Genomic DNA, 25,116 nt, shown 5'->3' on the forward strand with positions numbered 1-25,116 from the left:
CCATGTACCTTTTGTAGCTCATACAGTATATTCTGTATATTGTGTCTTTTGTGATGTACGTAGATTGCTGAGCTTCATTTAGAAGGAAGATATCAACTCAAACTAACATTTATTTGTCTTGTAAAGTAGTTTTTCTGTCAGATTTATACCTTTTGTGTTTATATTTTGAGATGTCTTACACATGAAGCTGTTCTCATCCTTATTGGTAACAGGTATAGTTAATTTGAAATAAATTTGTGATTGACTGTTCAGTGAGTCAAAATATGGGGAAGAGGCATCATACAATTGTTGTTCTTTGTTGCACTGCACATGCTTATTGTGATGCTGTCTCTAGAGAGCATGAGGATTTATAAGTGATACCATACTGCAAATTGTCTCGCATTGCTGCTGCTCCTCCATTGACTCACTTGTGAAACACAAAGCTGTTTCTGTCAAACAAAGTGTGCTACTTTACATATCATTTCACCTGGTGGCTGTGTGTGTGTGTGTGTGTGTGTGTGTGTGTGTGTGTGTGTGTGTGTGTTTTGCCTTCTACTTATGAAGCTGTGGCCAAAAGCTATAAGTGAGTGTCTTTTAATTGTGTTGTCTGCAACTTGTTGTTTCTTCTTCACAGTAAGTAGCAATCTGTCTTTTCCTACATTGCTGATATTCTTTTCTGGAGTTTCCATTGTTTGATTACACATTACTGAATTGTTTAAGAATTACTATATTGACCAGAGTAAGATTTATGTTACTAGTTACATAAGCTCCCTCTTTTATGTCTATTTAACTTTTCAGACCTTTCCTTATTTCTACTAATGTTATGAGTGTATTACAGAATTCTGAAATATTTCTTTTAGGTGCTCCTGTGCGGTGGATCTGCGAAAATCCCGATAATTCAGCAATCTGTCTCAGAAATGTTTCCCAATTCAGAGTTATTATGTAGTGTAAATCCCGATGAACTGATTGCCCTGGGTGCTGCGAAGCATGGTAGTTATCTGAAAGAACCATTTGACCCAGGTTGTGATCATCTATCATATGATATCCCAGTTGTAACAAAATCAATTTTTATGAAGGTAAGGAACTCAGTTAGTGTAGTTCTGATTTAGTCCCTATATCATCACATGATCTCCTTGTGAAGATCAGCAGTTAGGAACTTCTTGAGTGGCTTTGAATGGTTGGTGTGCGTAAATACTTTTATTATTATTATTATTTCTTTACTTTCTCAGACGTTAAGTCTGGTTAAAAATGGGACGTGACGCGGACCTTGATCAAGCGTCACTTCCTTTTAACTGTACGGTATATGTTATATTGCATTTAGGAGCTTTCTGGGTAATTGAACATGTATCAATAATTACGGATTTCTGTAATTGTATATATAAGTTTGGATGTAGCTGTATTGTATTGATGTAATGGTGGATATTGTGTGGTATGACTCCTGTAGTTGATAGTATAATTGGTATGATGTCAACTTCATTCTGATGCCACATGTCCTTGACTTCCTCAGCCAGTTGGATGTATTTTTCAATTTTTTCTCCTGTTTTCTTTTGTATATTTGTTGTATTGGGTATGGATATTTCGATTAGTTGTGTTAATTTCTTCTTTTTATTGGTGAGTATGATGTCAGGTTTGTTATGTGGTGTTGTTTTATCTGTTGTAATGGTTCTGTTCCAGTATAATTTGTATTCATCATTCTCCAGTACATTTTGTGGTGCATACTTGTATGTGGGAACGTGTTGTTTTATAAGTTTATGTTGTAAGGCAAGCTGTTGATGTGTTATTTTTTTGCTACATTGTCTTGTCTTCTGGGGTATTCTGTATTTGCTAGTATTGTACATCCACTTGTGATGTGATCTACTGTTTCTATTTGTTGTTTGCAAAGTCTACATTTATCTGTTGTGGTATTGGGATCTTTAATAATATGCTTGCTGGAATATCTGGTATTTATTGTTTGATCCTGTATTGCAATCATGAATCCTTCCGTCTCACTGTATATATTGCCTTTTCTTAGCCGTGTGTTGGATGCGTCTTGATCGATGTGTGGCTGTGTTAGATGATACGGGTGCTTGCCATGTAGTGTTTTCTTTTTCCAATTTACTTTCTTCGTATCTGCTGATGTTACATGATCTAAAGGGTTGTAAAGGTGGTTATGAAATTGCAGTGGTGTAGCCGATGTATTTATATGAGTGATTGCTTTGTGTATTTTGCTAGTTTCTGCTCGTTCTAGAAAGAATTTTCTTAAATTGTCTACCTGTCCATAATGTAGGTTTTTTATGTCGATGAATCCCCTTCCTCCTTCCTTTCTGCTTAATGTGAATCTTCCTGTTGCTGAATGTATGTGATGTATTCTATATTTGTGTCATTGTGATCGTGTAAGTGTATTGAGTGCTTCTAGGGGTGTGTTACTCCATTTCACTACTCCAAATGAGTAGGGCAATATTGGCATAGCATAAGTATTTATAGCTTTTGTCTTGTTTCTTGCTGTCAATTCTGTTCTCAGTATTTTTGTTAGCCTTTGTCTATATTTTTCTTTTAGTTCTTCTTTAATATTTGTATTATCTATTCCTATTTTTGTCTGTATCCTAGATATTTATAGGCATCTGTTTTTTCCATCGCTTCTATGGAGTCACTGTGGTTTTTAAATATGTAATCTTCTTGTTTAGTGTGTTTTCCCTTGACTATGCTATTTTTCTTACATTTGTCTGTTCCAAAAGCCATATTTATATCATTGCTGAATACTTCTGTTATCTTTAGTAATTGGTTGAGTTGTTGATTTGTTGCTGCCAGTAGTTTTAGATCATCCGTGTATAGCAAATGTGTGATTTTGTGTGGGTATGTTCGAGTAATATTGTATCCATAATTTGTATTATTTAGCATGTTGGATAGTGGGTTCAGAGCAAGGCAGAACCAGAAAGGACTTAATGAGTCTCCTTGGTATATTCCACGCTTAATCTGTATTGGCTGTGATGTGATGTTATCTGAATTTGTTTGAATATTAAGTGTGGTTTTCCAGTTTTTCATTACTATGTTTAGAAACTGTATCAATTTAGGATCTACTTTGTATATTTCCAATATCTGTAGTAACCCTGAGTGGGGTACACTATCAAAAGCTTTTTTGTAATCAATGTATGCGTAGTGTAGCGACCTTTGTTTAGTTTTAGCTTGATATGTCACCTCTGTATCTATTATCAGTTGCTCTTTACATACTCATGCTCCTTTGCAGCAGCCTTTTTGTTCTTCATTTATAATTTTGTTCTGTGTTGTATGTGTCATTAATTTCTGTGTAATGACTGAAGTTAATATTTTGTAGATTGTTGGTAGGCATGTTATGGGGCGATATTTAGCTGGGTTTGCTGTGTCTGCTTGATCTTTAGGTTTCAGATAGGTTATTCCATGTGCAAGTGTATCAGGGAATGTGTACGGGTCTGCAATGTAACTGTTAAATAATTTAGTTAGATGTGAATGTGTTAAGGTGAACTTCTTTAGCCAGTAATTTGCTATTTTATCATTTCCAGGGGCTTTCCAATTGTGTGTAGAATTAATTGCCCGGGTGACTTCATGTTGCAAAATTATCACTTCAGGCATTTGTGGTATCATCTTGTATGTGTCTGTTTCTGCTTGTATCCACCGTGCATGCCTGTTATGTTGTACCGGGTTTGACCGTATGTTGCTCCAGAAGTGTTCCATGTCTGTTATGTTTGGTGGATTGTCTATTTTAATGTGTGTGTTATCTATTGTTTGGTGAAATCTCTTTTGGTTTGTGTTGAATGTTTGGTTTTGTTTCCTTCTATTTTCACTTTTTTTGTATCTTCTAAGTCGTTTGGCCAATGCTTGTAATTTGTGCTTCTTTTCATCTAATTGCTCTATTGCTTCTTGCTGTGAGATTTTACCTAACCTGTTTCGTTTTTTGTCTGATATTTCATTTCTTATAAATTGTGTTAGCTGTCCGATGTCTTTCCTCAGTTTTTCTATTCTGATCTGTAGCCTGTGTTGCCATGCTGGTTTTGTGGGTTTCTTCTGTGTACTGATTTGTTCTGATCTCTGCCTAGTGTGTATATTTAGTGTAGTGAGTGCTCCTATATAAACCAGTAGTTGTAACTCTTCCATAGTTGTATTTTCATTTATTTTGTTGTGTATGATTTTGTTGATAGTTATTTGGTGGTCTATGCAAGAATGGTCTAATGTCTGTATTTGTGTCTTTGTATTCTATATATGTCAGCTGAATTTTTTCTTCTATATCTAACATGTGTGTCACTTCGTGTTCTATTTGTGCTTGTTCTGGTGGCTGTCTTAAGATTTCGTTTTCCTCTGATTGTTTAATTGATGCGTGTTGGTCTTTGTTTGTTTGCTCTGGCTTTTGTTGAAGTTTGGAGAACAAACCTTCACCAAGGAGTCAAAAAGTATATTGCTCCCTCCTACGTATATCTCGCAAAGAGACCATGAGGATAAAATCAGAGAGATTAGAGCCCACACAGAGGCATACTGACAATCTTTCTTTCCACGAACAATAAGAGACTGGAATGGAAGGGAGAACCCGATAGAGGTACTCAAGGTACCCCCCGCCACACACAATCAGGTGTCTTGCAGAGTATGGATGTAGATGTAGATATTACTATATAACTAATTCCTTGAATATAATAGAGGGAAACATTCCACGTGGGAAAAATATATTTAAAAACAAAGATGATGTGACTTACAAAACGAAAGCGCTGGCACGTCGATAGACACACAAACAAACACAAACATGCACACAAAATTCTAGCTTTCGCAACCAGCGGTTGCTTCGTCAGGAAAGAGGGAAGGAGAGGGAAAGACGAAAGGATGTGGGTTTTAAGGGAGAGGGTAAGGAGTCATTCCAATCCCAGGAGCGGAAAGATTTACCTTAGGGGGGGAAAAAAAGGACAGGCACACACTCTCGCTCGCGCGCGCGCACACATATCCATCCGCACATACACAGTCACAAAACTGTGAGACTGTGTATGTGCGGGTGGATATGTGTGTATGTGCGCGCGCGCGAGTGTATACCCCTTTTTTCCCCCTAAAGTAAGTCTTTCCGCTCCCGGGATTGGAATGACTCCTTACCCTCTCCCTTAAAACCCACATCCTTTCGTCTTTCCCTCTCCTTCCCTCTTTCCTGACGAAGCAACCGCTGGTTGCGAAAGCTAGAATTTTGTGTGCATGTTTGTGTTTGTTTGTGTGTCTATCGACGTGCCAGCGCTTTCGTTTGGTAAGTCACATCATCTTTGTTTTTAAATATAACTAATTCCTTGATGTGATAACAATCCATTTTTATATTTCAAGAAGAAAACTTAAGTTCACATTGTCATAAACAAGGGTATTTCATATAAGGAGGTAAAAAGCTAATAATTATAGTGGAAAACTAGTTGAAATGGAATTGTTGAAATTTACGTCACATAAAGAACTTAAACTTTAGGATTAAAGACCACTCGATGAAAAGCAGAAGTGTTGGGATGTTGACAGGCACAGACAAAAGAAAGAACACTTGCAGACTTTTGTAGTTATCCATTGAAGAGTTAGAGTATAAAACACACACACACACACACACACACACACACACACACACACACACACACACACACACACACACACAAAATAGACTAATGGTGCCAATGCTGTTTTGCGGCAGATGCAGTGGTTGTGATGGGGGTAGAACGTGCTGGTTGCTTGGATTGGGCCTTGGTCTGCCACAGGGATATAATCCCTGTGTCATGGGGTTGGGAGTTAGGGTTGGCATAGGGATGGGCTAGGCTGTTCTGTAGTTTGGGTGAGCAACAGAACACCACTTTAGGAGGGATGGGAAGGATCCCTGGTAGGATGTCCCTCATTTCAGAGCAGGATGAGATATAATCATAGCCCTGGCGATGGATATGGTTCCATTGTTCCAGCCAGGGTGATGCAGGTTCACAAGGGAAGTGCTGCTTTGTAACTGACTTGTAGGGATTGTGGTAGGATTGGGGATGTGTGAGGCAATGGCACAGTAAATATGTTTGTGGACTAGGTTTGGGGATGGGGGTTGTATCATGTGTCTGTGAAAACCGTTGTGAAGGCTTCAGCATGTTGAGCAAGGGGGTTCTCACCACTGCAGATATGTCATTCTTGGGTGGCTACGCAGCATGCGAGGGATTTTTTCTTGTGAAAGGGATAACAGCTGTTGAAATAAAAGTATCGTTGGTGGTTAGTCAGTTTAATGTGGACAGAAGTGTGGACAGAAGCCAGGCAACCTGTGAAAGCAGCCATTACTCTGCTGCAAATGCAGGACAATCCTTTGTCAGTATGACTACCAAGCAATAGTTGCAGATGAGTCATCTTGAAAACACATCATCCAGTCCCATAATCATCCTAGCCTCATTATTTGGTAACCCACTGCCCCTGCACACTTCAACTAACATGCCCCAGGGCGCTCAGAATTCTTTCATGAGTTCGTGCATGGTGCTCACAGGGCCCCAAGTTATTGCAGACCATTCTTCCTTCCTGGGCTGCATTTCCTTCCCCCATGTCCTTTAACTGCCTTCTCTCCTTCCCCGCTGCCACCTCCTCCCCCTTCCTCGATTATCTTATTTACGTCGACCTGGCTATCCATCTGGTTTCCTGTATTCCTTGCAGTTTTGTTTCCCTCGCTTTTTCTCTTTCATCCTTTTTGGCGTTATTGGTCCCTCTTTGTGGTTTGACCCCACTTCTAAATTTTCTTATATGAATGTGTAGTGTCTGTTCTTTTGAAGCAACAGACACCACACAGATCCCACAGCTGTGAACACTATATGTAATTGGAAGGGGACATTAAGCGGAATCAGCGGCATCAAGCGAAAATGTGTACTGGATCGGTATTTGAGCCCGGGATCTCCTGCTTACTAGGGAGGTGCGATAACCATTGTGACATCCAGGACAAAGCATTATCGCAACTGTGTGAACTACTTTGGTACGTCTCACGGCCAATCCACACTCCCGCCAAGTGGTACCTATCTGCAGTCCCTATCAATTATACTCCCGTCGCTACTCAGTTTCCCACAGGTGGTCAGATGTATTTCGTGCATTCACACTGAAGAAAGTGGATCCATTGCCCGTCCAGACTTACGTGAATGCGTAGTGTTTGTTCCTTCAAAAGAACACACACCATGTAGCTACTGCAACTGTGAACACTATTTGTAAATGGAAGGGCGGTCACTGCTGTCAGCTACACGGGGACATTAAGATGATTCCACTGAATGTCCCACTGCAGCTGACTGCTGTTATCCTCCTTCCATTTACATCTAAATTTTCTGTTTGTAGTGTGAGCCATTTGGGGAAGAACTCCCTCCTCAGTGTCTATGGCATGGATTCCTCTGCCCACTTCCCTCCTCTCTTCCCTCCCTGCCATAGCCCCCCTCCACTTCGATCACCAGCACGTCTAGCCAGCGCATGTGGTGGGACTGTTATGTACCCATCTGACTGACCCCCTTGACAACACAGGACACACTTCTGATGCCTGAGCTGTTGCCTCCTCATATGTGCCTAGGAGTGGTTGCTTGTTATTCTGGAGAATCAGAACTCACTGCTATGGCCACCATACCAGATGCTTCTTGTCATGGCTGGGTGGGGTCCATGGGGAGAGCCCCTGATCGAAGTGAGTGGTATCGAGGTGAATACTTTGCACAAGAGGCATATCGAGCTCCAAAAACCTGGCCGTTCTCCTATGGCCGTGTCTTAAAGTAGTAATGTATCATTGAATGCTGCTTCTTATGATTCTGCCACCTTCCCTTCCCTGGCCACACCCTGGGAGGAGGTCCAGGCTCGCCGGCTTGGACTGAAACACCTTCCCTGCTACTGGGTCTGCACTAGGATGGACAGGGACACATTCACCCCCACAAATCCGCTATTTTTTGTGGAAAATGCAGTTGGGTTCCCTGTCGATCAAAGGTTCTTCTTCCACCCAATCTGCAGCTATTCTTGCTTGTGATCATCTTGGCAATGCCACGCTGTCTGTTACACGTCACCAGTCTCTGAATATGGTCCAGGGAGTCATTTTCCATAGGGGCCTCATCCTTCAAACTGATGAGGAACTGCAGGCTTATCTGGAACAATGGTGTGTTCATTTTGTTTAACATGTGCAGAAAGCTCGTAAAAATGCCCACACCAATATCGCCGCCTTTATTCTGGCTTTTTGGGGAGATACCCTCTCAAGAGGTCAAGGTTATGTGAGATTGGTGTGACGTGAGCCTGTATAGCCTGCCACCCACGAGTTGCGTTTGGTTCTTGGGTTTCAGGCACATGCCTTCCCAATGTACAGCAGACCCTCTATGTGGTGGCTGTGGCCACCCACTTCATGGGGGGGAGCCCCTGTGTTCTGCTACCTGTGTCCGTAAATTGTCATGACCATCACACTTTGTGCTCACTAGATTGCCCAGCTTACAAGAAAGAAAGGAAGATACAAGACTATAAGTTCCTGGATCGACGATGTGTTGATGTCTTCAATTTTTGCCTCTGTTATATCCTTTCGCCCTCTTATGTGTCTCTTATCAGAGTCCTGCCCCCTCTGCTTGGCCCCTCCCCTGTGGTTCTCACGCTCTGCCTTCTGGGTGCCACTCCACCTCCTCGGTCATAGAAGTGCCTCCCTTCTTCAGCACCCAAGAGTGACGGGTGTCCCTCCCGTGACCCCTCCTATCAGCATCAGCTACCACAACTCGGCTACAGGACATACAGTCTGTGTGCCCCAAGGTTGCCTCCTCTTTCTCAGTTCTGGATCTTTCAAATCGTGCTCTCCCTCTGTGCTCTGCCCTCCTCAACCTATGAAAGAGAAGAAGAGAAAACATAAATACCAGGACAAGGCCCCCTCCTACAATGTCTCCTGTAGGTGTCATCTCCCCCGCTCACAACCTGAGTCTGACATCTAATTTATGTGACGTGACTGGCTCCAGCCCATTCAACTCCCATTTCGATACCCGCTCAGTGAGGAACTGTAACGAATACTACCTTCACCTCCCAGAGTTGCAATCCCATATTGCCTTTCACTCATCAGCTTGTGTTGTTCTTGAGGAATCTCATTTTACTAATGCTCACTTACTGTCCCTTACTGAGTTCTGTGCTTTCTGTCAGAACCAGGTTGGCCCATTGAGGGCTTCTGAGGGTGTCTGCATGTTGGTTTGTATGGATATTGTTAGTACACGGGTCTCATTCATATCACATTGGAAGCGGTTGCCGTTTGGGTCCACTTGGACTCTGCCATCACAGTTTGCAATCTCTATCTCGCTCCCTGCCAGGCCACCTATATCTGCTGCCCTAAATGCTCTCCGGCAACTCACCCCTCCCTTCCTCCTCCTTGGGATTTTAGTGCCTGTCACCCTTTGTGGGGCAGTGCTTCTTCATCTAGTCAGGGGTTCCTCCTCGACCAGTTTCTTGCAGACCATGACCTGTGTCATCTTCATGATGGTTCCCCTACTCTTTTAGTGCTGCATGTGGCACCTCTGCCACTGATTTCCTCTCTTCCCCTCTCGTCCTTCGTTCCTGGCCGCCACATGATGACCTCTGTGTAGTGACCATTTCCCGTTGGTTCTCTCATTCCCTCCCCACCTCCTGATGACCAGGTTTCCTTGCTGAGATTTCTGTCATTGTCCTCTGTATACCTCCCGTGTCGTGTTTCCACCTTCTTTGTCAGGTTGTCGTCCGTGATGTGTCAGATGAGAAAGTCTGTGCTGCGGGCATTGCTGTTCCCACTTGATGGGCACCAGTCACCATTGGCCAGTTCCATGGCAGAGCATGGCTATTGCCACCACTGTTTGCAATTGTTGTAGCACCTTGCAACATCTGAAGCGGCACCTGTCCTCCGTATTACCTTTGCGCCAAAGCCCGTTACTTACACAACCTGAGCAAACGGGTGTTTTGGGAATGCTCTCTGTACCCTCTGTGTTCTTCTGGCTCTTCATCGTGGGTGTGGGCTACACACCGCACCCTTCAAGGTTATCAGTGGCAGCCTTCCATTCTGTCCTTGCCCTTAAAGTTGGCCTTTCTACAGATCCATCATATTTAGCTCTGAGGCATTTTCTCCTCTCAGTGGAGAGACGATTGAGGTTTCTGTCCTTAAGCCTAGCAAGGATATATCATCCCTTGATAGTTACCGGCCCAGCAGTCTGACCAGTGTCCCCTGCAAGTTACTAGAATGGATGGTGGCTCGTCAGCTCAATTGGGTCCTTGAATCTTGGAACATTTTATCTCCCCACCAGTGCTAGTGTTGGGAGAGATGGTCTCATCTGCTTCGATTGGAAGCCACAGTCCTGGAGGCCTTTTCTGAGTGCCTTCATCTTGTTGCAGTTTTCTTCAATCTTCATACTACGTACACACATACACACATAAGTACACATAACAATATCCAAATTGAAGGAAAATTGCAATATATCAAAAAAAATTACACTTCATAAAATATGGAGCAACTTGTACAGTACACGACGTATGAACACTTTCTTACCTCTGTCACAACCAAATTAACTCAATGTAGAAATACATAGCATTTTGTTTATAATATTTAAACATTTTGTCAAAAACCAATACTGTCAATACTGCACAAAATGCTGGTGCTGCAATCTGCATTCAAGTTGATTCAGAACTACACGTGATGAGACCTTTCAATGCTTAGATAATATTTTTTTGTATTAGAACCCCTTTTCTTCCACCAACTTTGAGGACTCTTTGCTCGGAGAATAAGTACGGCATGTTGCTGTGGGGATATCAACTTCACACAGAATATGAGAGAAAGAAACATCACAAATATCATTATCAGGCCAATAGGTGCACAACAGACTTTATGATAGGGGTTCGTACAGCTGAAGACCTCTCAAGACTCTAGCACTTCGTCCACATCACAGGGGTGCTTGCGTAAGAGGGGCTAGAGCACGTGAACCTTGGATACGACTCCAATGGACCAAAATGCTGTTAACAGGTGAATTGCAAATAGGCTTGCATCCTGACAACAACTCTATTTGCATATGGAGGCGAAAAGGGGAATATAGACATCTCTAAATGACTGTGGAATGTCACCAACAATCCGGTGGCTCAATTTTATTATGGCCAGGTATCGTGTAGGGCCACCGCACACCACTCATTCCAATTGAAGGCAACATGACTACTGCAGTGTATGAAAACAACATTCTACAACCCATAGTCAGTTGTTTTGCAGAGACTTCTCAGTGTGTGTTGGTATCTGACAGGATGTGAGATCTGAGGAATGGATTGGTTAGCATGCTCCCCTGATATAACTGCATAGAGCATACATGGAGCGTGCTCAAAAGAGCGATTTCTAGTCGTCAGTATCCTCCATTAATGACTGAAGCTCTCAGGAATGCTGCCATTGAGGAGTGGGACAAACGTCCCAAGAGGTCTGCAATGATTTGGTACTGAGCGCACCCTGTCCCATTCAAGAGTGCCTGAGGGTTCGTTGAGGACCTACGCATTACTGAACAGTGTGCTATACAAACCATTTAATGTTTTTTGATGTTGGAGGTCATTGCAACTTTTTTTCCCAAATGTTCCTTTTTCATTTCATAATTGGTTCCAAGAGAATGTATAGCTTTCATTTGCATAATACTCCGTGACATCAAAAAATACAGTATAAGATATCTATCTTAATTTGAGATGCGAGAACCAATTATGTGCTTAACTTTTTTTAATGGGTGTATATTTTCTTTAGTGTCGTTTGTTGTTAACAATATGAGCGTATTCCGAGAATTAGCAACTAGTAGGCAGAAATCGAATCTGCATTTGTATTGCGCCTTGACTCTTGTACAGAAAGGCATGCAGTATTCTGCTGCATTCATTTTCAGTAAGCTGCCACAAGAATTAAAAAACCGTAGCAGTAATCTTTGCACTGTCAAGTCTAAACTGGAGACTTTCCTCATGGCTCGCTCTTTTCAATTTTTCAGGGAGTTCCTGGAAAACAATTAAGTTAATTCTGTATTATATTGTTGATTATGCTAGTATATATTCGCAGCTTGTCATCTGCATGGGATTTGTGTGTATTTTATTTTTTGTGTTATTACTTTTCTGAAGTCAATTTCATATACTGACTTCATTCCATGACCATGGAGATTTGCTACTTAATATGGTCCTATGTAGTACATGTAAAATACATTATAAATAAATAAATAAAACAAAGATGATGAGCTCAATACCAGGGATGAATTTCAGGCTGAACTGAAAGAAACTTTTGGTGACAATCAACAGAATGTTACAACAACAGAAGAATTCATCAAGTGGTACAAGCACATCAAGGAAAAGCAATAGAAAGGAAGAGGGTTGATTCCTGAAAGTAGTCCCCGTGGAAGTTAAAGAAGACCACCATGATCTTACTACTCTCATATACCAGATTGTAAGAGAAGAGAGACAGCATTTTGTGGCAGCCAGAACTGTCAGACCAAGTACACTCAAGAATTGGTGACCAGTAATGTAGACCCCATACATCAGGAGGTAATAGAAAATGTTGAAGGAGAAGTGTATTGTTCTTTGACACTAATCTCCACCACCTGTGGGATGTGCCATGAAAAATGGACTTGGACTTATGTTGCTGTTGTCAGGTCATAACCTAGCATCCAACTAACACAGGTACAACCAACTAATCCACCATGTAAAATGCCCTGCAGAAGAACAGACATTTGAGGGTGGAGGACAACAAACAGTTTGTTTTCACTGTTGGTGGCGTGGATACTTTGTACGCTACTGCAGCGGAAGAAGACTATTAGATGACTATTATGCCACAAGACATCAGCAATCACAACAGTGCTATTCGTACCAGTCAACTGCAAACGATTACAGTCGATCTGTGGACCAAAGCTAATCACTGTATCCACAATGGGTCACTCCCCAACACGCCATAGGCATTTCCTGTCACTGTGCGGAGGTACTGGCCACTCGGCTAACCACTGAAAGGCTGCCACAGATGGAAATCGTCTGCGGACAACAGTTATCAAGATGTCAGGAAAACTCACTGACATCATTCACGGCCGACTGTGTCAGGTGCTAGTGAACTCTGGGGCTTCTTTTTCTGTTATGTCAAATGCTTATTGCTAGCTAAAGAATACTGCCTTCTGTGATATGAAAATAATTGTGTGGAAGTCACAAAAAGGAAATATGTGTAGCTGACAGGAACACGTATTGCAGGAATAACTATCGATAACAGAACACAGCCTTTAAAATTTGCCATTTAAACAGAACAAAGTCACAATATTATTTTCAGGGGAAACTTGCTGCGGGCATCACAGTGTGGAAGATCAGAGCTACACACTGATAAAGCTATTTCAACAACAACAGATAACAAAGATTGCTTCCGGGCATTTGTTCGCCACCGAAGTCGTCGTTACCCCTTCCTCGACGTCAAGACATCTCCCGAAAGAAATCTACAGACCGGTGGTGACAATAAGCATTCTAGATGGGCGAGGAGTGTCACGAGCAGCCACAACTCGTCCCTAAAGGTACGTGCTCAGAGATAGCCGAACCAGTCCAGGAGGGTCAGCTTAGTGACACCGGTGAAGAAACGTGCTCTACTACCACTACAGACGACACGGGGAAGGAAGCTAGTATCGAACTGCCGATGGGACCTGACGTCACCGAGGGACAATGTCAGTTGTGGTCCTTCTGCATCAGTTTTCGGACGCTTTCAAATCCCGAGCGAAGAGCAGCCAGGGAAGCAGCCTATGGTAAAACACCGTATCGACACTAAGGATAATTCACCAATTGGCCAGCACTCGTATAAAGTTTCTCTGGTAGAATGACGGATGATCCCGGAGGAAGTGGAGATGATGCTGCGAGGTAACAGCATTGAATGTTTAGTGTGTCCTCGGTCCTCTTCGATGGTCTTCTCCGACGGTCCTTGCGAAGAGCAAAGATGGAACATGGCATTTCTGTGTCAGATCTCGGGTACTGAACAATATCACAAAGGAAGATGTCTGTCCGTTGCTGTGTGTCGATGACACCCTGGACTTCTTCGATGGAGCAAAGTATTTCTCAGTTACGGACGTGCTGACATAACATTAGAAAATCGAGGCTGACCGGGAAAATACTGCACGCCTTCCACACGCGAATAGCCTCACAGTACACTTTAGTAACAGGTTGGCAGGTACGGTCTTGATGTACGTCGACACGGAACAGAGAGAGTGGGATCGGTACTGACTGTAGTGACATTCGCACACGACTGAGCGAAGCGAGAAACTGAAAGCTTCTCACTTTTCTTTCTGTTCTGTGGTTACGAGGCCAAAACGACTGTGGATACCCTATTCCTGGTTCGGCTGGACGATACTCGGGATGACTAAATGAAACGCATTACAAAGACCGAAGGAGCAAAGCAGCTGGCTCGAATATGAACCCTGTATGCCCAGATTAAATACCGAATGCACTCTTAACGCCGAACACCGACCGGTGAAGTACAGCCGAGGGGAGTCGGTACGGAGTTTTATACCTGTGTGGATAGTGAGACTATTGAAAATGTTACTGTAGTCCTAGTTTGGGTCTCGTCGTATCCTTAATTGTGTGTCGCATAATAACGTACGACATTGAGGACTGTAACCCTTTGTCACGAAGATGAAAGCACGAGTCCTCTGTGTGAAGCCCTGTTACAGTCCAGAGACTCACACTGACGGTGGGAGGTTCGAGAAAACTGAAGACCGACTCGAGGATCCTGGAGCTTTGAAGGGAGGGGCTACTTTCAATGCTTGTACTAGTGAAGAGGATATAATGACGTGACCACAACGTGAGAATCCACCAGCACTGCCATACGGACGACCGTTAACGAGATCTAGATCTAGGGTGCTGTAGTCTGCTCCAGCGAGAACTAATGATGAAGCGAGCTGTGGCACGTGAAGTGTAGTGGTGTAGTGTAGTGGTTAGCATTGTCAGCGGGTGTGCTGTTGGTCACGAGTTCAGATCCGACCACTAGCAGTTATTTGTTATTTAGTGTTTATCATTTCTGGGAGGTTCTAGAAATATCTTATGTTTGTAATGTTTGAATAATCTGGAGTATTAAATGTCTGTATAAATAGCTGTAGTCTCTATGCAGGAGGTCAGTTCTGGTCTGGGTGCTTTGGTGTCGATAATAAACATGCTTTGAGTTCTAAGTGTCGTGTTTTTGTTTTGATGTGACAATATTTCTCACAGACAGCAGCAGTGATCCACTACAATTCCAAACTAATGGTGATGGTATGCTGTCTTATATTTAATGAGGTAAGAGTCGCATTCTGTTATCACAGTACATTTACTTGCTTATGAGATGTACAGTTGGCACCATAGCATTGTTTAAAATGAAATGCAGCATCCATGCAGACAGGGGAAAGTTGTGGATGTATTTTTTAATGTTCTATGACTGGGTGTCATTGACAGAAAAACTGGTTTTTCTGGAAACAGCTGCCGGTCATCTTGCAGGAAAACTGTTGGTTCCTGTTTTGAATGCTGACACTAATGACTGAGTTTGCATATTCTTCCAGTAGTTTCATTCAATGATGCTTTAGGCAGTAGGTGAAACAGTGAAGGGTTGGCATTGTGTGGTCACCTAGGGCTGATGTCTTATCAGGTTTTTTTGTCTTTTTTCTGAGATAAAGACAAGTGTGCAGTAGTACAAACATCAGGTATTAATCTATAAAATTTCTAAACTATGAGCAGTTATATAGGTTTATGACCAAGGAATAATGGATAAAAATGATAATGTCCTAATTTCTTCTCATGTATATGACAGAGAGGTGTATGATGCCTTTTGTTAATACATTTGTGCTTAATAGATTTAGTGATAGTGGCTGTGTTGGAGAGACAGCATGATTGTAATCAAAACAAATGGAATAATTAGGTATAATGTGATAAGGATGCTGAGAGATCTTCTATTGGTTGTTGGAGTAACAGTTACGTGCCCTATTACAAGAACAGACAATTTTGCCAGAAAATGCTTCAAAAAGTAATAGAGAGAGAGAATCCTAATTAATAACTGATTTTTAAGTAGACCAAAATAATAATATTTAAATCAATTGAACAAAAAGTGTGAGAATACCTTGAATGCACCACATTTCCTGTATTGCTATTTTCAAGTTCAATTCATTGTGACATAACCTTCATCCACTTTCATGCGAGATAACATAAAACTATATAAAACCAACAAGAAATCAAATTTTTTTAAACTTTTGTCATATTTTTCTGTCAGTTTTCTTCCTAACTTCTTTTGTGTGTTTCATTTTTATCTACTAATTCACTTTGCTGTGGTTCTTATTTCTTTACTGAAATAAATATTAAAAATGTTGAATACCTTAATATGTCATTTGGCAGTTTCATGTGGTCTGTGCATTTCAGGCAAACGATGATAAAGTGTTGGTTATACCAGCACAGACACCTGTTCCGGTCAAGGTTACAAAGAGTCTTCCATTGACACTCTCAGGAGAGAGTATAGTAGTTCAGGTTCTTGAAGCTGATGATGATGATGATGATGATGATGATGATGATGAGGATACAGACAAAGAACAGGGAGCTGTAGTTTTGGGAAATGTAAGTAAAAGTTTGTACACATTCCGTCTAATAATTTTAGTAGATTTTTTTGTAAAAATTTAGCAGACGATTTAATTTTAATTTATAAAAGTGATAACTTGGATGAGAATATTCCTTAGTGCACCTATAGGCAGTGCCGAACCCCCCCCCCCCCCCCCCTCCCCTCCAGTCAAACACACACACAAACACACACACACACACACACACACACACACACACACACACACACACACACACACACACAAAAATCATAGTCGAAGTAATGAAAAAACCCTCTGTTTTAAAATATGAAACTGTGGGTACTAGCAGAGATCACCCATGAATTTCAACCACCTTAGTTCTATGAGGAGGACACTTGATTCCAAGATGATTGTGTCCCAATTCAAAGAGTGGCATTCTTAAAGAATGGTTTAATCAATATGTGAATAATTTGTTACTCTGCTAAGTTCAACAGGCACCATATTTCAACATTATTGAACACCTTTTGTGACGGGGCCCTCACACACTTAATATGTATGCGCAGTAGTATTGTGCCAATATATTGCAGGAAAGTGCAAGGCCAAGGACAGCACAATAAAATTGCGCAATATTCATGCCTTTGTAGTGAACATGTTGGTGCGCAAAAATGTGGAACTCATATGTATTGTTGCTTGCCTTGCAAAACACAAGCAGAAATTATGCAGAATAGATGAAATTAGCCTGAAAATCTTCCAGTACATGTTTCAATGGGCCACTGGCTCATTCACTGTGTTGTAGCTTCATAAACAACAAAAACTAATTAAAAATTAAACAAGGAAATTGTAAATTATTGTGTACACATGCTGTGTTTTCTGTGTGTCCTCTACTGTAACAACTGTTGCAAAAAAAAAAATAAAAAAAAAAATAAACCAATTATTTACTGATTACTAATTGAAAACTTATGTGATCTGATGTCTGTGGAGTGCAAGGAAGAAAAACATTTATGCTGACAGGACAGCTGCCCTGATCCTATTTGCCAATTCTGAAAACTACTATAAGTAAAATAAACTTTTCTGCTGACTATCATGACACATGGGCTTCAGTTCCCTCTGCCATTTTGGACAATGAGGTATATGGCATCTGAGAAATGAAGTTTGTGCCTGTTTACAAAGTACTGCATGATGCTTTAATATACATACTCCAGCACATGCCCTGATCTTTTGTCATCTAATTTTTTCATTTCTCTGCAGAAATTCATTCAGTGTGAATTGAATTTCTCTTGATCTCAGTAGGAACTGCTGTTTATTGCACATCACTGCCCTTACATGGTACAATATACATTGCCATATAGTGAATGTGTGTCAGAATTGTTTAAAGCTCTCTAGTCTCCTTCAATATATTGTACAGACTGTCAATACTGCTCATAGAGGGTCAGTATTATTGCAAAATAAATATTGAGCATGGGAGGGCTTCTCAAGTTTTTGAGCAGATAATTCAGTACGTGCTTCCTCCTCAGTTAAAGGTTGTGAAATCCCTCTGTGGGTCCGGGGTTTAGAATAGGCCCGAGGTATTCCTGCCTGTCGTACAAAGTGACTGAAAGGAGTTTCACACATTTCGGCCTTTATGTGATGGTCCTCTGTAGGGTTTGATCTCCATTCTTCGGATTTTCCCGAAGAGCGAGCCAACTGGGGAAGGGTGCCTTATAAGGTGGATCGTGTCCATCGTGCATTGAGATCTTTAGCCTACTTTCTTGTTGCTGCATTGCAGTCCTGCCCATTCTCCATCTCTTGGGCGAGCACACCTTCCTGGGTTCATTTTCGACCGTGCATTATGCAGTGTCAATTTCTACGTCGACGATGACCATGGACTTCTTTGCACCTGATATCCAGCTCGGTAGCCAGTCCGTTGTGGTGGGGCTGCCACATACCCTGTTGGTTGTAGCCCCCCGACCACACAGGGATTGCTCTGCTGATGCCTGCGCCATTATCTCCCTATGTATGCCAAGGGGTAGATGCCCATCCTCTGGGGTATCGGGACTCCCGGCAATGGCCATCCTGCCAGGTGGCCTTTGCTACGGCTGGGTTGCGCCTGTGGGAAGCGCCCCTGGTCAGAGTGGGTGGCATCAGGGCGGATGGCACATGATGAAGCGTAGTCCATCATCTCTTACTGGTGGTGAAACACCAGCAGTCTCTAAGCGATCATGAGCTCAATTCAACGCACAGAAGTATGACCCCAAATTATTCCCCTCCCTGGCCACACCATGGGAAGAACGTCATGCTAAGGATGGCAGCGGATCTTATTCGCGCCAGTACCTTAGATGTTCGAGAGCTGATGGGGAATCTTTCATGACAATGAAGCCTCAGTTTTTTGTTGAGCATTTAGAGGACAAGTTTGGGAAGGTGGAGGGCTTGTCCAAAATGAGATCTGGGTCAGTCTTGATCAAAACAGCATCTTCTGCCCAGTCACGGGAGTTACTTGCTTGTGACAAGCTGGGGGATATTTCTATAACCATCACTTACATGGTCCAGGGTATCATATTTCACAGAGACCTTCTTTTGCAGTCCGATGATGAGCTGCGCACCAATTTAGAGCGGTGAGGTGTAAATTTCGTGTGGCGTGTCGACTGGAGTCCGAAGGATAATCAGGTGGCCACCGGTGCCTTCATCTTGGCCTTTGAGGGTGATACATTGCCCGAGAAGGTCAACGTGATGGTCTACCAGTGTGATGTAAAGCCCTATATCCCTCCCCTGTGCTGGAAGTTCGGCCATATGTTTTCCCGCTGTACTTCTAGCGTCACATGCCGAGATTGCGGACGCCCATCACTTCCCAATACTCCATGTGCCCTGCCTCCCATCTGGGTCAGCTGTGGAGAGCACCATTCGCCTTGCTCGCCTGACTGCAGGATTCTCCAGAACGAAAGGAAAATCGTGGAGTACAAGACGCTAGACAGACTGACCTACACTGAAGCTAAGAGAAAATTTGAATGCCTGCATCCTGTGTGTATGACATAGTCTTAAGCCACTGCTACAGCAGTTCTGGCACCGTCAGCTCAGTGGTGAAGGCTGGAATTTGCATGCCAATACCACAATTGGACATTCACTGAGTGACGATAAATGGCCTTTCCAGATTAATTGGTCAGGTGACCGTTCGTGTGTATGGCATGAAACATCTGAAAGGAAGGGGTATCAGGCTGGAGGTGGGAATGGGGGTGTGGGACATTCCAGCAGAAATGCGATCTATTGGCGGGAGCCCGCTGACATCACGGTGAGGCAGCACAGCATAGCATAGCACAGCAGTTTGATTATTCAGTAGATGTACTGCACCACACTTGCTTTGGGGTGTTATTCATTCATTTTACTTTCAATTTGGTTCAATACATAGTTAAACAAATTAAATAAAGTGGCATGACAGATGTATTACACATTAGGAAATGATAATTAAGATGAAACATAACTCACTTGTTTGGTGTAGAAACAGATGGTAGTGTAGACTGTTCCACATTTCTGTTGCTGTTTATCAGATGAAGGTGAAATCCATAGCAGCTTCCTCCTTGTGCATATCTCTTTATAGTTTCCAATTTTGCTTATTGATTCAGAGACCTAATCCTTAAATGAATGTTCTTGTTCCTACATAAAGAGCAATAACTGTGTGGAAACTGTTTCAAAATAGAGCACAGAGACTTTACAACATTTTTTTGTTTGCGCACTCCGTTTCCATTAAAATCAACAAATTCTCCTTCAAACTGCAACATGTTGTTTTTCCGTGCTCGTATTGGAGAGTAATGATCATCGTGAGATGTAATTGATATCCAGTCTGCAATAGACTCTTCTAATTCACTTTTTGCTACTGGAATACCTAACAATTTACCATTGTTTTGGTACTTAAATGCAGTATAACTTGCAATGTATTTCACTGCATCTGGAAGAACATCCAGAATTGCTGCACAACCACACAGTTTTACCTCATCCATACAAATTATAAAAGTGGGTGTGCGTATATATGTATGCATGTATGGGGCATTCAGAAGCCAAGCTGACTGACTCCATCAAATGAAAATGTTCAGTACAAACAATTAGTTATTGAGTTATTTTAAAAAAAGCTCTAAAATTTTTCAGCATATTTAGAATAAACTGATGTTAAGGTTACGTTTTCAGCACTTTATAAATATATAAAAAAATTCAATGGCTGTCTCTCCCATAAGAAAAACTGCTTTGTATGGAGTGAGTCACATTGCCGACTGAAAGGTGTTGACAAAATATTGTGTGGTTTGAATACAGGCAATTTTATGAAACAAATAAACACAAACAGGACCATTTTACATGAAAAAATCACAAGTATTAATGTAAGTAATTAAATAGTACTTAATGTACAAGTAGAAAATGCGGTCTCCCCCCCCCCTCCCGCACACCATGGAGATCAGTCTTCATGTACTATAAAGAAGACCATGTGGAACATCAGCTAGACTTTCTAAAGGTCAGTTTCCATTTTTTGTGGGGATATTAATTTTTCCAAATGGCATTTCTGCTGAGAAAGTAGTTTTATATTGGATAGCAAATGGTTCAGCCTTCTCAGTATTGATCCATCTCATTGTCAGCTAGTTAATTGTTTCACCTTCAACATTTCTTTTCCTATGGGTGATACATTTTTCTAAGTTTGCTGTTGAATGGAAGTTTTCGTGGTTCATTTCTGTTAGGTAATCAGTGTTACTTTCCTTGCAGCTAAGAACATCATCATACTGATCTCTTAGGCAAAAGATGTGATGACTAGTTTTTAGTCTCTTTTTAATAAAAGAAAAATCTGTATCATTTGGAAGGTAACTGTGTCCTGGCGGAAGGAACCTTTAAGACAATAGTTTGTGTTACCTCTCGTATTTTGCAGGTATTTTATAAGACGGAGAAAAACATTTGTGTTGCAGTTTTGATTGCTGCATGAGCAAGAGTATGTGAAAATATGTTTGCCATTACTGCCATGGAGAGTCAGGTGTTCTATTAGACAAGAGCTTATTTCTTGCAAACCTCTCGAACCACCAGTTTGGGACCATACATACATACATGTAATCTATTTTGTAATTAAACATGAACACCAAAATCATGGACATAAGAGATCTGTACGACATTTAGTTCGGGAGGTATGAGGTCATAAACAGTGAATGCGTGAAAAACTACTGCACCAAACATGATGGTTAAATTTATTACTTCTTTGCTGCTAACTCAATTTGCAACACATTTCGGAAACAGTAATCGCATGTGCCACTGAATGTACCTAAAAGACTGTATCATTACATGACATACAGTACAGGAGATATGACATTACACACAGAGAGATGCTTGAGAAACGGCCACCCCATGCATGATTTTTTAATTTATTACTTCATTACTACTAACTCTATTCACAACACATTTTGCAGACTGTATCACATATGCCACTTTATGTACCTGCAAAATTATGTCACTATACAGCATGTAGCTCAGCAGATACGATATAAACATTAAGATGCCTGAAAATGAAACTGCAGGTTGAAATTCGCTAGACATATAGTCGAAATATATGTACAAATATGCATGAAATATGTTAAATATGTGTGAAATAAATTTGACATGTAGATATACGAGCAAAGCCGTCTGTAAACAACTCATCGTAAACCCCTGGAAAAATTTATGATTTGGTACACACACTGGTTACAATTTGGAAAGAAATACTGATGGGGTAAGAACTGCCAGTCTCTTGTTTGGATTACTGTGATAATGTGGGGAGAGAAAGGAGGAGGAGGGCAGATACTGAGGGGGGAGGAGGAGAGAGGCACAGATAGGAGGAGACGGACAGAGCTAGGGGACAGAGAGGGGAGAGGAGGAGATTGACACAGAAGGAAATGGCAGGTGATGAACATAGAGGGGGGGGGGGGGGGGAGGAGACTCATAGATAGAGGGGGACGAGGAAATGGACAGAGAAAGGAAAAAGGATAAGATGAGATGAACAGAGAGAGGTGGAGGAGGAGAGGGAATGAGCAGATGGACGGAGGAGGAAGCAGCATATTGACAGGGTGGGGGGGGGGGGGGGGTGGGGAGGAGGAGGATATGGACAGAAAGAGGAATGGGAGGAGGTGGTTTGACAGAGACAGGGGGAAGGAGGTGGACTAATAGAAGATTGGAATAAATACGTACCATGGCAATTCCAAATACTCAGCTAGCATGTTAATAAATTTTCTTAGGCATTCACAGCTTCTGGGATTTCTCGCGTTGGTGATCCCTCGACAACATTTATACAGAGTTAATTTGTAATAAAACTTAGGGATACAGAATCTGGATCGACATTACACTGAAAAAGACTCTGCATTTAATTCTTCAGTAATTGGTGTGTTTCCAGAGAAGGAAGTATCACTTGCATTACCTGGAAATTTAAGGAGACACACCTCATTTCTCTCTTCAAATACAAAATATTTCTAATCCTCATACCCTAGGAGAAAATTTTTCCAAGCGATCTTCATTTAGTCTGGAAGTTAATATGTAGCTGACTTTCATACTTTTTAGACTTTCAAAAAGTCCAAAGAGAGATCTTATTGACGTAATGAAACCTTTTTCGAAAGGCAACAAACTGTCTCTATCACCACCTTGCACTCGGAAACAAATGTCTAGGAGTCTCTTTAGAGTATTCTCCTGAATTGTGACATTCATTCCACATCCCCGTTGCAGAGGTGAGCATTCATCTTTTGGAACTCTTAGAGCTCGAGAAATCAAAGACACCAATAACGAATTCATTCTGCTTTGCACGTCGTCTTAGATTTAAGTGTGCTTCAGTAATGTGGTGTGTTGTCATTAGGTCACTTTTTTATGTTTAAAAATTTATTTTAAGATAATTTTTTAGCTATAATTAATTGGAGTGTTATTTATGCTCTTGCTTCTTACCTCTTTGCTTACATCCTGGCTTTGTGTAGTTTATTCTCCATGTCAGTTTGTGCTGGGGATTGCTTTGGGTAGTAGCTTCCTTCTGGAAAGTAACCCTAGAAGTTTGTTTCTTGAATCTCATTCATAATCTTCAGGCCAAAATTGAATTGAATGTGCATGTACAGTTACCACATTCACTTTGGCTGCATGTTTGTGTCGAACTGTTGCTCATCTTTGGGAAATGCGTGATAAATAATGTTTGTTATCTTCTGAGCAATATTAATGCATTGTGCCACAGCCCAATTTCAGTGACCCTTGCTCGCGATTGACACAAAATAAGTTATTTTCTTTACACGCACAGCCACAACAGTTCTCAAAGCGACATAAAGGCGTACAGAGGCATCGAAGAACTTCTTGCTCACCAGGACCCAGAATGGTTTACCTCCTTATTCTGTTGTCCGTGGGAGGAGGGAACATTATGGTCTGGGGAATGTTTTCATGGCATTCCCTTGATGATCTTATCATTGTGGAAGAGAGAGCGCAGCAATGAAAGTATGCATCTATTCTTGGGGACCATGTTCGCCCTTACTTGCAATTTGTTTATCCTAGGCACGTTCACATGTACCAGCAGGACAAGGAGCATGTCGCACAGCTCACTTTACACATGTGTAGTTCGAAGAGGGCCAGGATGAGTTGACTGTGCTCTCCTGGCCACCAAACTCCCCAGATTTAAACCTGATCAAGAATCTCTGGGACAACCTCGATCAGGCTGTTTGTGCCATGGATCCTCGACCGTGAAACCTAGCCTAGCTGGCCACAGCACTGGAGCTGGCATGGCTCCACATCCCTGTTGGCACCTTCCAGAACCTTATTGACACTTTCCCTGCATGTCCTGCAGTGGTCCGACACTGTGTGTGTGTGTGTGTGTGTGTGTGTGTGTGTGTGTGTGTGTGTGTGTGTGTGTGTTCTTGCAATAATTATATCAGTTATCAACATCACTCAGTTCAGTTTGTGTATATATTGTTATTTTTGCAATTTGTTTAAACATTATGTTGAAGTCGAAGAATGTGTTTTTAATAAAGCAAGCAGTAGCTTTAAATGTCATATACAGTAAATGCAATAAATTGTTTCAGCTGACGCTTGATGATGTGTCGGCTTCCAGCAGTTTAACTGCTGAAATAAATGTAAACAGGTATGTAAATTTCATATTTTTGATTGTGAAGAGGGAAGTGGTTGTTGTTATTTTAATGTATGAATAGTCAGCAAATAAATGTATGCCTACCACATATTTGACCAGTTGACTGACCCGCATTTTTTTCTTTTTTATTTATTTTTTTAAATTTTTATTATTTGCTGATGTTCAAAGTTTAAAAATTTAATTTTATGGTATGTGTTGCAACTTTGCTTTGCTACTCTGTTGCCTTTGATATTCATTCACTTTTCTCCCTTTTAGTATTGGAAGTTTGCATGCAAGCATAACTGATACTGCAACACAGAAGAAATCTTCCTTTCGACGAGGTCCTCCGACATCAGATGGACAATAATTCATTTGAAAAATTATATGTTGATATTGCCTGTGATATTAAAATAAAATGTTTTCATATACTTATTGAGCATTCAGCCATCCTCTCCCCTTTCTCTCCTTACTGTTAACAGTAGTAATTAGAGACTGGTTTATATGCATTTGGATGTTGCTTATGCATTGGCATATTTGGCTCCTTCTCACTGGTTACTGCATATTTTGACTAAAAACTAGTGACGATGCATATTTTCACCTATGTTTACAATATTTTAAAAATTT

The 25,116-nt window shown here is 41.5% G+C and overlaps 1 protein-coding gene across 2 annotated transcripts; it reads left to right on the forward strand.

The window, feature by feature from the left end:
* The first annotated feature begins 843 nt into the window (after positions 1-843).
* Positions 844-24,924, forward strand: LOC124722140 (heat shock 70 kDa protein 14-like). Of its 2 annotated transcripts, XM_047247346.1 has the most exons (5): positions 844-1,055; positions 15,109-15,174; positions 16,285-16,476; positions 24,449-24,507; positions 24,769-24,924. In XM_047247346.1, the coding sequence occupies exons 1-5, from the start codon at positions 897-899 to the stop codon at positions 24,857-24,859; spliced, it is 567 nt and encodes a 188-aa protein (XP_047103302.1). In that variant the 5' UTR covers positions 844-896; the 3' UTR covers positions 24,860-24,924. The 2 variants fall into 2 exon arrangements, with proteins under 2 accessions (XP_047103302.1, XP_047103303.1); XM_047247347.1 differs by lacking the exon at positions 15,109-15,174.
* The last annotated feature ends 192 nt before the right edge of the window (positions 24,925-25,116 follow it).

The sequence above is a fragment of the Schistocerca piceifrons genome, chromosome X, assembly GCF_021461385.2.
Source record: "Schistocerca piceifrons isolate TAMUIC-IGC-003096 chromosome X, iqSchPice1.1, whole genome shotgun sequence".
NCBI lineage: Eukaryota > Metazoa > Arthropoda > Insecta > Orthoptera > Acrididae > Schistocerca > Schistocerca piceifrons.

Excerpts from the sequence above, each read along its gene's own strand:
- LOC124722140 (XM_047247346.1), top strand. The coding sequence starts at position 897 with ATGTTTCCCAATTCAGAGTTATTATGTAGTGTAAATCCCGATGAACTG. Across the intron at positions 16,477-24,448 it reads GAGCTGTAGTTTTGGGAAAT|CTGACGCTTGATGATGTGTC; the intron begins GTAAGTAAAAGT and ends AAATTGTTTCAG. Across the intron at positions 24,508-24,768 it reads GCTGAAATAAATGTAAACAG|TATTGGAAGTTTGCATGCAA; the intron begins GTATGTAAATTT and ends TCTCCCTTTTAG.